Source organism: Ammospiza caudacuta, chromosome 12 (genome assembly GCF_027887145.1).
Source record: "Ammospiza caudacuta isolate bAmmCau1 chromosome 12, bAmmCau1.pri, whole genome shotgun sequence".
In the NCBI taxonomy this organism is placed as follows: domain Eukaryota; kingdom Metazoa; phylum Chordata; class Aves; order Passeriformes; family Passerellidae; genus Ammospiza; species Ammospiza caudacuta.
In genome coordinates, this window is record NC_080604.1 from 6,119,874 (window position 1) to 6,131,303 (window position 11,430).

General features: G+C 55.9%; 2 protein-coding genes across 2 annotated transcripts; both read right to left on the bottom strand.

Annotated features, from left to right (window-relative positions):
* Positions 1–2,304: 2,304 nt before the first annotated feature.
* Positions 2,305–6,337, bottom strand: RBM15B (RNA binding motif protein 15B). Its single transcript, XM_058812973.1, has one exon. The coding sequence runs from the start codon at positions 6,335–6,337 to the stop codon at positions 3,590–3,592; it is 2,748 nt and encodes a 915-aa protein (XP_058668956.1). The 3' UTR covers positions 2,305–3,589.
* A 392-nt stretch (positions 6,338–6,729) lies between these two features.
* Positions 6,730–11,430, bottom strand: MANF (mesencephalic astrocyte derived neurotrophic factor). The gene is made up of 4 exons (XM_058813082.1): positions 11,279–11,430; positions 8,902–9,029; positions 7,983–8,124; positions 6,730–7,061 (listed from the first exon to the last, which is right to left on the bottom strand). The coding sequence occupies exons 1-4, from the start codon at positions 11,364–11,366 to the stop codon at positions 6,877–6,879; spliced, it is 543 nt and encodes a 180-aa protein (XP_058669065.1). The 5' UTR covers positions 11,367–11,430; the 3' UTR covers positions 6,730–6,876.

Below are 11,430 nucleotides of genomic sequence, written 5' to 3' on the forward strand. Positions count from 1 at the left end.
GGGATTATTTTGTTTTTGTCAGGCCTTCATAATTCTGCAGCTGCTTGGGATGGGGAGAATTCTCAGCATTTGGAAAATCACCTGCCACCCTGGCATCATGATTTAATCTATTTAAAAGCATGTTGCTTGGAAAGAATCCTGTAATCTTCTGGAATATGCACAGCACGTGGCTGATGTGCCATACAGTATTTCTTCTATGCAGCAGTCACAGACCCTGGCTTAGGGGATGGAAGGAGATTTAAATGTCCTGCCAGCTGGCTCAGACATGCTCCTACCTCTGCAGCAGAGGGGAGCAGGGAGGTGCTGTTTCCTCCCAGGGTGTGAGCAGACAGGCCCAGGACAGCCTGTGCCCTCCTGTCAGTGTGGTCCCCAGTGCACAGGACCCGAGTAGCTGCCTGGCCCAAGGGTGCCCTGCAGCACCCTTCCATGGAGCACAGCCTGGGGAATGCCCTGCCAGCACCGTGACAGAGAGCAGCACATCCCTGCAGGGCTGGGCTTCAAAAACCTCCCCCAGGCCAAGGCTGGCAGAGCAGGGTACAAACCTCACCAAGTGGAGCTGAGGGAAATCACTGAGGCTCCTCAGCACTGCTCAGAGCACCTCCAGGGCTCTCAGCCCTGTCTCAGTAAGAAGGACAGCCAGCAACTGCTGTTCAAGAGGCCTTGTAAGACAGAATGTTTGCTGAATGGGTGCTTAAAGATGGGGTACCTCAGGCTAAGCAGGAACACTCTCAGACCAGCCCATCCACCACCTCACACCCTGTGCCCCCTTTAAGCTTCAGATCACCCCGAGGAGCCAGACACCATTACCCTGCCATGATCACCCTGCTGCCCCCCTGCACTGAGCTGAAAGGCTCCATCCTCCCAAACCCAAACCCCAGCACTGCCTTACCCAGCCCCTTCCAGCATCACTGAGGGGCCCAGGCCTCCCACCCCTGCACCTTCTCCCAGCACTGCTGACCAGCCCAGTGCAGGGCCCAAGTCTTTGATGCTGCAAGATCCAGATGCTGAGTTACTTTGCTGTAACTGCCAACCCTTCTCCAGGCCTGTTTCTCTTGGAATCAGCCTGGATGCATCTGTGAAGGGAAGGGATGGTGGACACAGGTCCAGGATGGGGCCTTTGGCCTTGGCACAGGCTGTTAAAGCCGTGGTGTGGCTCCCTTGCCTGCTGGGGAGCAGGGAAGGCTCAGGTCATCGTGTCACATTGATGCTGCTGCTTCTCTCCCAGGTGTTTTTTCCATAGCTTTCCAACTTCTCATTTACAACTTTAATTTTGGTAGGAGAGAGATTGTTGGTCTCCCATGCTTAAAACCATCAGCCACCTCTCTGGGAAGAAAAATCCCATCATTCAAATCTCACCCAACCTTTGTCTTCTAAACAACCCTGCATTATTATTTACTTATTTCACAAGGAAAGTGGGAGAAGGGGGATTTGGGGCTGTTCCTTGGCTTTGTCAGCAAACAGTTGCAGCTTTTATAATTTAGTGAATCTTTTTTTCCTTCTCCTTCCTAACAGTCACTCATCATAGCACACACAAAGCCATGGCCAAGAGCTGCACCTCCCTGCCACCATCAGCCAGGTGGGCACTTGTCCTGCCACCACCTCGCTGCCTCCAGCTGCCTGGACACCTCCAAGGCAGGACACTCCCACAAAAGGCTCTAATCGCTCTAGGACTGGCCCCCAGGGGTATTTACCAGCCCTTGGTTTCAGATAACACCGAACCGTTACAATTGCTGACATTTGGCACCGTCTGCGTTAGGGCAGCACTGGGGACCCGGTCAGGAGGGCGGAGTCGGTGTCCCTGTAATCGTGTGGGTGTCCCTATAACCGTGTGAAACCGGGCCAGCCTGGCTGCTCGGGCACTGGAGCTGCTCCTCGCTCCCACAGCACATTCCCAGCTCCCTGCTGTCCCAGTGGAGCATTCAGCTCCCCTTTGATCCGTGCCTTCACGGAAGATGCATCAAGTGAAAGGCAACCCCTCCCTCCAGCCCAACAAACCAACCCACACTTGTTGATATTAATAATCCATCATCAGCTGATGATGTCCCTGCAGGGTTAAAAAGTGAAAAATAACATCATCATTAGGCTGAGTTACGCTCCCTGCTTAGTAGGTTGTGACACCAATCATACCTGAGAGGAGTTTTAGAAGGGTTTTTGGCAACCCTCAGCAAGTGAGCTGCTGGGTCACAGAGACTGGTGCGAGACAAATCTCCCAGGAATTTGTTCACTTGCTTACTAAGAGAACAACGACAAAGAAACCACCTGCAAATCTAAAGAAACTTTAAAACGTAGCATTTTTAATCCCACACAATTTTCTGTAAGTCTCCTAAAATCTACAGGCATCATTTTAAAAAATAAAAATATCCCCAAACAGAACAGTGTGGATTTTAACTCCAGCTTGGACTCGTTACCACGTCCTTATGCTGCTGAGCACTCAAAGGGTCTGGCTCCCAACCAACCACCTCATAAAGACAGCAAAGGTGATAGATCCATCCCTTTGAGAGCTCAGATTTTGATCTCCAGTGGTTCCTCTGTTACAGGTCACCTGTGGTAACAGAAGATATTCTCAGCCAGACAGACACGTTTCTGTGTGTTTTTGTAAGCCTGCAAACAAATTTAAACCTTAGGAAAAAAAATTAGCCATTTATCCTTCAATAAAGGATTCCAGGTAGTACAACATGATTGACTGCAAATGGGCACCTCCAGCTCACCAAACAACTTTGTGCCCCTAGCTTGTCCACATCTAATATGAGCCCAAGGGGGTTCCCCCTTAAATCACCTTTTTTTTCCTTCTGCTTGTTTTGCCTTTTATAAAAATTGGTAATGTGTCAAACCTTTGTTTTATTCAAGAACTTCTATGACTGAGACATATGCCAGGTGGTCTCAAACCTCACCAACTTGAATACAGCATCCATTCCTCAGCAGCAAACTTTTTGCCAAGTATCAACTAATTTTTTGGTGTGAATGAAAAACACTTTTATTCTTGATCAGGATTTGCTTCCTTGGTTGCTGGCTTCCTGGGAAGCTTCTATTCTCAAATAGAGACTCAACAGCAAAGCATCCAGACTCAAATTTTTGAAATAAAAAGCAAACAGGACAAAAAAAATAGAGAACCAACCTTTCAATCTTTGATACAGCACTAAGAACCTCCCTTCCCCTCCCACCTTGAAGGACACATAAAGATGAATGCGGTGCTCAAGGTTGGGATCTGAGAACTGAACTGGGCTGGGGCCTGGCCTGGCCTGGCTGCTCCTGCAGCACAGGGAGCTCATCCTTCCTTCCTGGCCACAAGAACTCGGATACCGCACAAGTTTAGAAATCCATCAGTGAACAAGGCTTTACTGACAACTTTTCATACAGTTAAAAAATAAAAATACAGAACAACAGCGGACAGTGTCACATATTAAAAACGAATAAAATGGGCTCTATTTAAAATTTTAATAGATATTATAGGTATTAAAATTAATTAGAAACTAAAAATCTTACCACTTTGGTCAAGGTGTTTTGAGCCTTAACCAAAATGATCAGCCTTAAAAACAACTGGGCTGTGTGACACACAAAGAAAACATGGAATTTGAAAAGACAGTGTGGGCTAGGCAGTGTCTTTGACTATAACTATCACCATATGTTCTTCTTCTAACTTCCCCAATGTCCTTAGTGCTGACTGGAGGTACTGCTGAGAGAACTCGCAAGGAGGGAACGCGTAAAGCATGCCTGTGCTGTCCCTGCCCTTTGCCCCTCCCACGGGCAGGCTGATAACCCCAGCAGCCTGCTTCTGTTTCAAGTAGGAGACCAGATTCCTGAGAAGCCGTCGCTGCAAGCCAGGCTCTACCACAGGGAAGGTCCCCTCGGCCCCTGCCCCTGCCGGGGCGGACTGGGTGGCCAGGAGCACGGCGTAGCCGTTGGGGCTGCCTTGTTTGATGCGCCGGGTGACTTCATCCAGCTTGGGCTGGTCCAGCCGAAGTCTCTGAGCGATTTTGAGCTGCGTCAACTTCCCGCCGGATGAATGGTCTTTGAGGAGTCCGTTGATGACACCCAGGTCTCCCTCCAGGATGTGCATAGAGGTGGGGAAGCAGCTGTTTTTTAGCACAAGAAGCCCATTCCAAGCAAGTTGCAGTGTCTGAGCATATTCTGATAAATTCTTTAGCTTTTTGGTCTCGGATTTTGGCTCCTCGTGAGTTTTGGATTCCGATTCACCAGTTCGATGATTGCGTTCGCTGTCCCTTTTTTTGGGCTGGGGAGCATCGGCCGGCTCACGGTGGGGTTTCTCGTCGGCCGCGTGACGATTGTTCTGGAGGGAGTTGCTCTGCTCCTTCTCGGCTCCGGGTTCTGTAGTGTGATTCTCCTTGCGAGCCCTGTCAGGGCTGCGGTCTAGAGCTGGCCCACTGGCCTTTGTCCTGCTTCTGTCCTCGTAAGGCGAGTGAGTAGTCCTCCCGCGGTCACTGGAAAGACTCCGGCGTCTCCGCCTCTCTTCCCACGGTTTGGGCACGCTGCGGTCGCCGTCGCTGCCCCAGCGCTCCCCGCTCCGGCTGCGCACGGACCGGCTGTAGCTCTCCAGGTTGTTCCTGCGTTCGGCGTTTTTGGCAGGGCTGGCCCAGTCCGCCTCCACAAAGCTCCTGTCTCTGTCCGAGTACAGGAGGTGCGGAGGAGTCCTATCCCGCACCCTCAAGTCTTGCTCCAGGCTCCGGTGCCGGCTGTACCCGTCAGCCAGCAGCTCGTAGTGCACGGGCAGCGGCGCGGGCTGGTACTGCTGCGGGTATCTCGTCTCTTCTGCTTTGGCAAAATCTACTCGGAGCCTCCTCTCCGGTCCGCCCAGGGGAAAGCCCCTCATCTGCGCGCAGGCGGCCTGGGCAGCGTCCAGGCTCTCGTACTGGATGTAAGCGAAGCTGTCGCCCTTCACGTAGTCAATAGTCCTGATGCTGCCAAAGCGGTCGAACTCCCTGGCCAGGGCGGCCAGGGAAGTGCTGGGGCCAAGGCCCCCCACCCACAGCCGGGTGGTGGGGTTGGCTTTTCCGTAGCCGATTTTGATGGGGTTCCTGCCCACAACGCGGCCCGACATGGCCACCTTGGCCCGGTGAGCCATGTCCAAGTTCTGGAACTTGAGGAAGGCGTAGGCACCGCCCTGGCCGCGTGCGGGGCGCTTGATCACCACCTCCTCGATGATGCCGTACTTCTCAAAGGCGCGCCTCAGCTCCACCTCCGACACGTTGTGGTCCAGGTTGCCGATGAAGAGGTTGCGGGTGGCTCTCTGGTCATCCTCTGGCATCAGGTCTTCCTCGGCCACGATGGGGTAACTGTACGGGCGGCCGCGCTCGTCGTACAGCCCGTAGTAATCCAGGGCCCGCTCCCGCTCCCGGGAGAGCCCGATAGCGGCCGCTTCCAGCGCGAAGGCGGCAGCGGCTGCGTGGCGGGGCCGTGGCTCCCGCAGCAAGGGGCTGGTGACCGGCGACAGCGAGCGCTGCTTGTATTGGTAGGCGCTGTGCAGGGGCGGCAGGTACCCCAGCGGCTCCGGGGAGGGCGCGGGGGGCGGCGTGCGGCTGCGCCGGCCCCCGCGCAGGTACACCGGCTCCACCTTGAGCGGCCGGTCGTAGAGGAGCAGCTGCCGGGCCCGGGCGTGCCGGCGGGCGTCGCGGGCGTCCCCGGGGTGTCGGAAGTTCACGTAGGCGACGCGGCCGAGCTCGGGCGTGTGGGAGAGCTTGACACTGATGTCCCCGGCGCCCCCGCCCGCGAAGCGCTGGAAGAGGCGGAACAGCCCGTCCTCCAGCAGCTGGTCGGGCAGGGCCGCGCTCAGCCCGCTCACCAGCAGCGTCTTGTACTCGCAGGAGCCGGGCGGCTCCCCGGCCAGCCCGGCCGAGCCCCCGAGCGGCGCCAGCAGCAGCGAGGGCGCGGCGCCCGGCGGCGGCCCGGCCAGCAGCAGCGACGGGGCTACCACGGCGCCCGGCAGCGCCTTGGCCTTGGGCACGCCGAGCGCCCGGGACGAGGAGGAGGAGGAGGACGAGGGGGCGGCCTGGCTGCCGCCGCGGGCGCCCGAGGCCGAGCCGCTCCCCGCCGGGCGGTGGTTCGAGTCGCCGCCGCCGCCGGCGCGTTCATCGCCGCGGTGGCTGCGGGAGCTGGAGCCGCTTCCGCCGCCGCTGCTGCTGGTGGTGGTGCCGCCGCCGCCTCCGCCGCCGCCGCCGGGCGTGGACTTGTCCCGGCTGCTGCGGGAGGCGCCCGAGCTGCGGTGCGGGCCGCGCCGGCTGCTGCTCTCGCGGTCGCGGTCGCGGGGCCGCTTGGCGGCGGCGGCCGCGCGTCCGCCCGCGGCCCCCGGCGGGCTCGAGTCGCGGTCGCTGCCGCGCTTCATCGCGCCGGGCCCGCGGCTCAGGAGGCGCCTCCGGCGGCCGCCGCCATCTTGGACAAAAGGGAGCGAAGGCGGCTCCGGCCGCCGCGCCGCGCGGGCTCTACGTCATCGCCCCGCGCGCGCCGCGCCGCAAGCCGGCGTCACGGGGCCGTGACGTCACACGGCGCTTCCCGCCGCCCGCGCGCGACGGCCGGGCGGCCAATCAGGGCGGGCGGCGAAGCCCCGCCCCTCGGCGGGCTGGGGGGGCGCGCGCGGGGCCGCTCCGCGGATGGAGCGAGGGCGGGGGGGGGGACGACGGGGAATGTCGGAACCCGGGGGGGGAACGGGGGATGTCGGAACCCGGCGGGTGCGGGGGGGCGCAGGGGGAGTGTCCTGCAATCACGTCACACGGCACGGCTCCGCCCGGTACACACCGGCGAACTTTAATGAAAGTCCCGTACAAAGCGCGGGGCTGGCGTCGCCCCTCAGAGCCTCGAGGTCGCCCCTCACAGGCCCGGTCTCGCCCCTCAGAGCCCCAGGATCCATCGCCCCAGTCTCGGCCCTCAGAGGTCTGTCCGGGCGCCGGCCGCCCTCGGCGCGTACTTGGGCATCAGTTCGTGGATCCTGCGGATGAAGTCGTACTTCTCGACACAGCCCTTGCACACCTCGCCCCAGTCATCCAGGATCCGCCGCAGCTCCTTGACGCGCAGCTTGCGCAGGTCGACGGTGCTCAGGTCGATCTGTTTGTCTGCGGAGAGAGCAAAGCTGCACTCAGACATGCCAGGTGGGCGAGGAAGCCAAAACCCAACAGGGAGAGAGGTGCCAGGGGTGGAAGGAACGTCTAAGTTAGGTTTTGACAGCAGATAAGGCTCTTAATGCTAAAAATTATTAGAAGACAGAAGGCTTGGTTGCAGTTTCCGTGCAGGAGTTCCACAATAGCCCTGAAAGCCCCTTTATTACATGAGCAGCAACACTTCTTTTCCACTGGATAAAAGAAATGTAGCAGAGTGATTTCAGGGGAAAGATAAGAAAGTGACACCAACAAAAAGCTTTTTAGGAAGCAATATGACCTTAGTAGGAGAAATGAAAAGTATAAAGACCGCCAATCCAAGGGGCTGTCTCCAAGGGGTGTTAAGGGCAGCTATAAGGGAAAGCAGAATGAGGCATTTCTAAGCCATCTAGGAACATGAGGGTACAAGGAAGGTGATGAGAAATAGAGAGTGGAATGCTCTCAGAGACATCAGAGGAGGTGAGAAAGCATCATTTATCACCCTGCTGCTGGGAACAGGAGAGCAGCAGGGACTGCAGCGCTCAGCCAAGGACCTGAGCCCTGCCACAGTGACAGCCCTGCCTGCTGCCAGCACAGGCTGTGCCACACACCCTCCCAAACACGACAATCCAAACAGCAATGTGAGCACAGCAGTGCTGCTACACCTGGGAGTTAGTTATCCCAGGGCTGATCAGAGTCCCTGCAGAAGCCAAGAAGGGTTAGAAGTCTTACCTAAGCATCTACATAGAACTCTCTAGGATGTTCATGGAGAGCAACCCAGGTTGTGCAACCTAACTAGGCTACAGAACTCAGTCCTGAGTGGTTTTAGGATGTTGCTTCACCCCCAGTCATCCACACCCCAGCAAATCATGGGCATTTCCTCTCGTGCAGGCAACTCACCGTATTTTAGTTCACAGATCTGACTGTCTTTCTTCTTTAGCTTCTCACAGATCTTTTCCACAGGGATGTGGTGACTCATGGGCTTTGATACCTCATTAATGATTTTGGTGGCAGCATCACTTGTGGCCCCAATGTAATAGCACTAGAGGAAAGAAAAGAGTGAAGTGGGGATGCATGGAAAAAAAGCTTCTAAAAGCAGAGTTTTCTGTCCCTGTCCTCATCTGGTTTTGCAGCTGAATGTTTACTGTTAGAGAACCTCCCAAAGGGACTGCCAGAGCTGGGCAAAAGGAGCCTAACTGAGCCCAGAATACTGAGCAGGTGTTTTCCATTGCAATGATTTTACAGCTGCTGAGGCTGGTCTTGTTCCTTAACTTTATAAAAATTGAACAGGATTAGGAATAAAGTCTTCTTCAAAGAGTCTCTCTGAAGTGTTCCTCCTCTGCATGTCAGATGGTATCTCTGCAGTTCTCTGAGGTTAGTTCAGGCCTTTTCCTTGGGCCTCTTCATTCACAAATTGGCTCTGGTTTTAGTTAGGGCAATTTTGTTTTCCTTTGTTTAGTTTTCAGCTAAACAGCTGAAGAGTATAAATATTTTAACAGATTATATAGCACCCCAAATACCATTTAAGGGACAGGGAAGCCCTACAGCAAACAAAAGCTTTGTAATATCCACTGCTTCAGTAACAGTGAGATGCCAGCCAGTCCAATCACTGTTGACAGGGTGGTGGTTTTTTCCCTTTCTTTTTTTGGCAAAGAGATTGAGATACAAAATTTTATCTTTTGGTAAAGAGATTTCATAAAAAATACAGGACCCACTGTGGCCACAGAGCCAGCAAAAACAGCCCTTGGGAAGCCACATCATACAAACTCAGTTTCCCCTCATTTGCAGAGGGGAAATATTAGTGACTCCCCCTACTTACCAGGCGATTCTCTTTGCCCTTTGCTTCTTTGCAGGATTTCAAGAGCTCCTTTTCAATACTGGAAGGTGTGAATTCAACGTCATTGTCCTTTAGACTCTGGTAGAACCTTCCCAGGAATGTGACACACACTGGAAGGGAAGATGGATGGAGTTATCAGCCAGAGCAGCAATCTCATGGCAGCTCTTAGAGAACACTTGTAGGGAAATGGAATCGGGGGTTTGGATAACAGTTTGGATAACTGGAAAACAGTGAAGTTTTCTGAACTTCACCCATGGTTCAGAAAGTCATTCAGAGCACACGTGAATCAACAACATGCCCTGGTGGTTTTGGAGGGTTTGTGACAATCTGAGAAATGAGATCCATGGCAGTGTCTAGGGGTCTCTGTACATTGTCCTGAGTGAGCACAGGGTCATATGATGAACACCAAACCACTCCCATGCAGAAATGTACATTTAAAGTTGTCTTGCTGCTTTGGGAAGCAACTTGTAAGAACCTGGGTGTGAAACCCAGTGCTGATTGAAAACCAACTCTGTACATAGTCCTCTGAGACTCAGTGACACGGTATCACTGATTACCAGGCTGCTTCAGCTGAAATTACTTCCAAGAGAAAAAGAAATGTGATCCCATGCTATGTCCCCTTTCTCCTTCTTTCATTTCCACAAGCTTCTGATGCAGTTTCAGATGGAAAGAGGGAAGACTCCTAGACATAAGGCAACTCCCACAAGTGCAGCTGCCCCTGAGAGGACAGATCCAAGTTCCTGCCTGTGGGAAGGGCTGCACAAACCGGTCGTTGCTCCTTCCCTGGGCAGCAGTCGCTCCACACGTGCTCCAAGGTGCAGCAGCCCCGTGTGTGGCTGGGAAGGAGGGCAGACAGCTTGTGGGATGACTCAGGGACACCCTGAGTGTCAGATTTTGGTCATCCCGCTGCTCACAACTCATCTGTGGATATCAGCATCACCTGGACCGAGCACTCTTCAGTCCCCCCAATTCTTGCTCAGCACCTGGGGATTCTCACACCTTCCCATGCAAGATGAGTGCCAGGAACCATTCTGCCTCTAAGGAACAGGTATGAGTTATGGCTTTTGTGGGATTTGTTTACTCCAACAGGAAGGGACTGGAAAATATTATTGTCATTAGCAACTTGTGTTCAACTCAGAACACAATGCATGGCACAGTAATTGGGCATGACAGGAAATGGAGCATGGCCTTCACAGAACTGAGCAGAAATGTACTCTCATTATATGAGAACTAGAACTAATTATGAGATGGGCCATTTTGGAAAACGTTTTTTGTATGGATACAGCACATTCTTATTTACCTCCCACCCATCTATCCCAGTTACAGACACACTGATGTCCACTGTAAGCTATTGGGAAGTGAAAATCTTGCAGGCAGTGACACTGACAGCCACCGTAGGACAGAAACATGTTTCCAGTCTAGTGCTGTGACAGCAGCTGGAAGTTTTGATTTACGGGGTTCCCTCCCCTCATTCTGTCTTACTGCAGAGGAGGGATATTAGTATCCCAAACTCCCAGCCAGCTACTAGAGCCCCACCTCAAGTTATTCTTGCTTCACTTGGGGAATCTGTTCAGCTCATTGCACAGGAGCAGCTTAATTTGCTGTGCAGCTCAACAGGTTCCACCCCCGAGGCGTTTGTATTTCCGTGGTACACAAAGGGCCCGACTTGATTTGGATCAGCTGCTCGCGGCTCCTGGCTGTGCGCACTGAGAGGACTCCGAGCACTCCGTAATTCTGGGATGACTAAGGGGGAGTCCCGGCTGAGTAACCTCACTCGCGTTCTCCCGCTCCCTGCCCTGATCACCGTCACCCGGCAGGGACAGCGGGCGGGGAGCGCTGCCCCGCCAGTGCCGAGCTGCGCCAGTACTGATCTCCCGGCCTGGACACGCTCCGGTCTCCCGGAGCTGTCGCCCCTTTTTCCCCTGGGGACTCTACACTACCGCTGACCCCGTGGAGCGGCAACTTCCCGACAGAGTGCAGCACCCTCGGAAGGGAGATCCCGTCCCCGGCGCGGGGCACGGCTGGAAGCCCCGCCCCGCCTGCCCCGCGGGCCGCCCGGCGCATCGCCCCGGCACCGGACAGCCTCGAGCACCGCCCCGGCACCGGTCGCCTGAGAGCGGCGCCCGGCCAGGCCCGTCCGCACTTGGCCAGACTTGGGAGACTTTTCCTGCCGCTGGAGGCAGCGCTCCCGCCGGCCCGGCCCAGCCCCGGCGGCCGAGCTGTCACTCGGGGCTGTCACAGCCCCGAGGCTGCTCCGCGTCCCGGCCCCACAACCCGGCGGAGGGGCGAGACTGCGGGAGACGGCGGCGAGGACGGCCTCCCCCCGCCGTGCCCGCGGGCCGGGCTCGGCCGCACTCACCCTCGCAGTCCCCGTCGCGCAGCGCTCGGCCACCGGCCGGCAGCAGGAGCAGGGCCAGCGCCGCGCAAAGCCCGTGGGCCGCCCGCATCCCGCCTCGCCCGGCAGCGCCCGCCGCACCGGCACCACCACCCCACACCGGCTGCCCCCGCCGC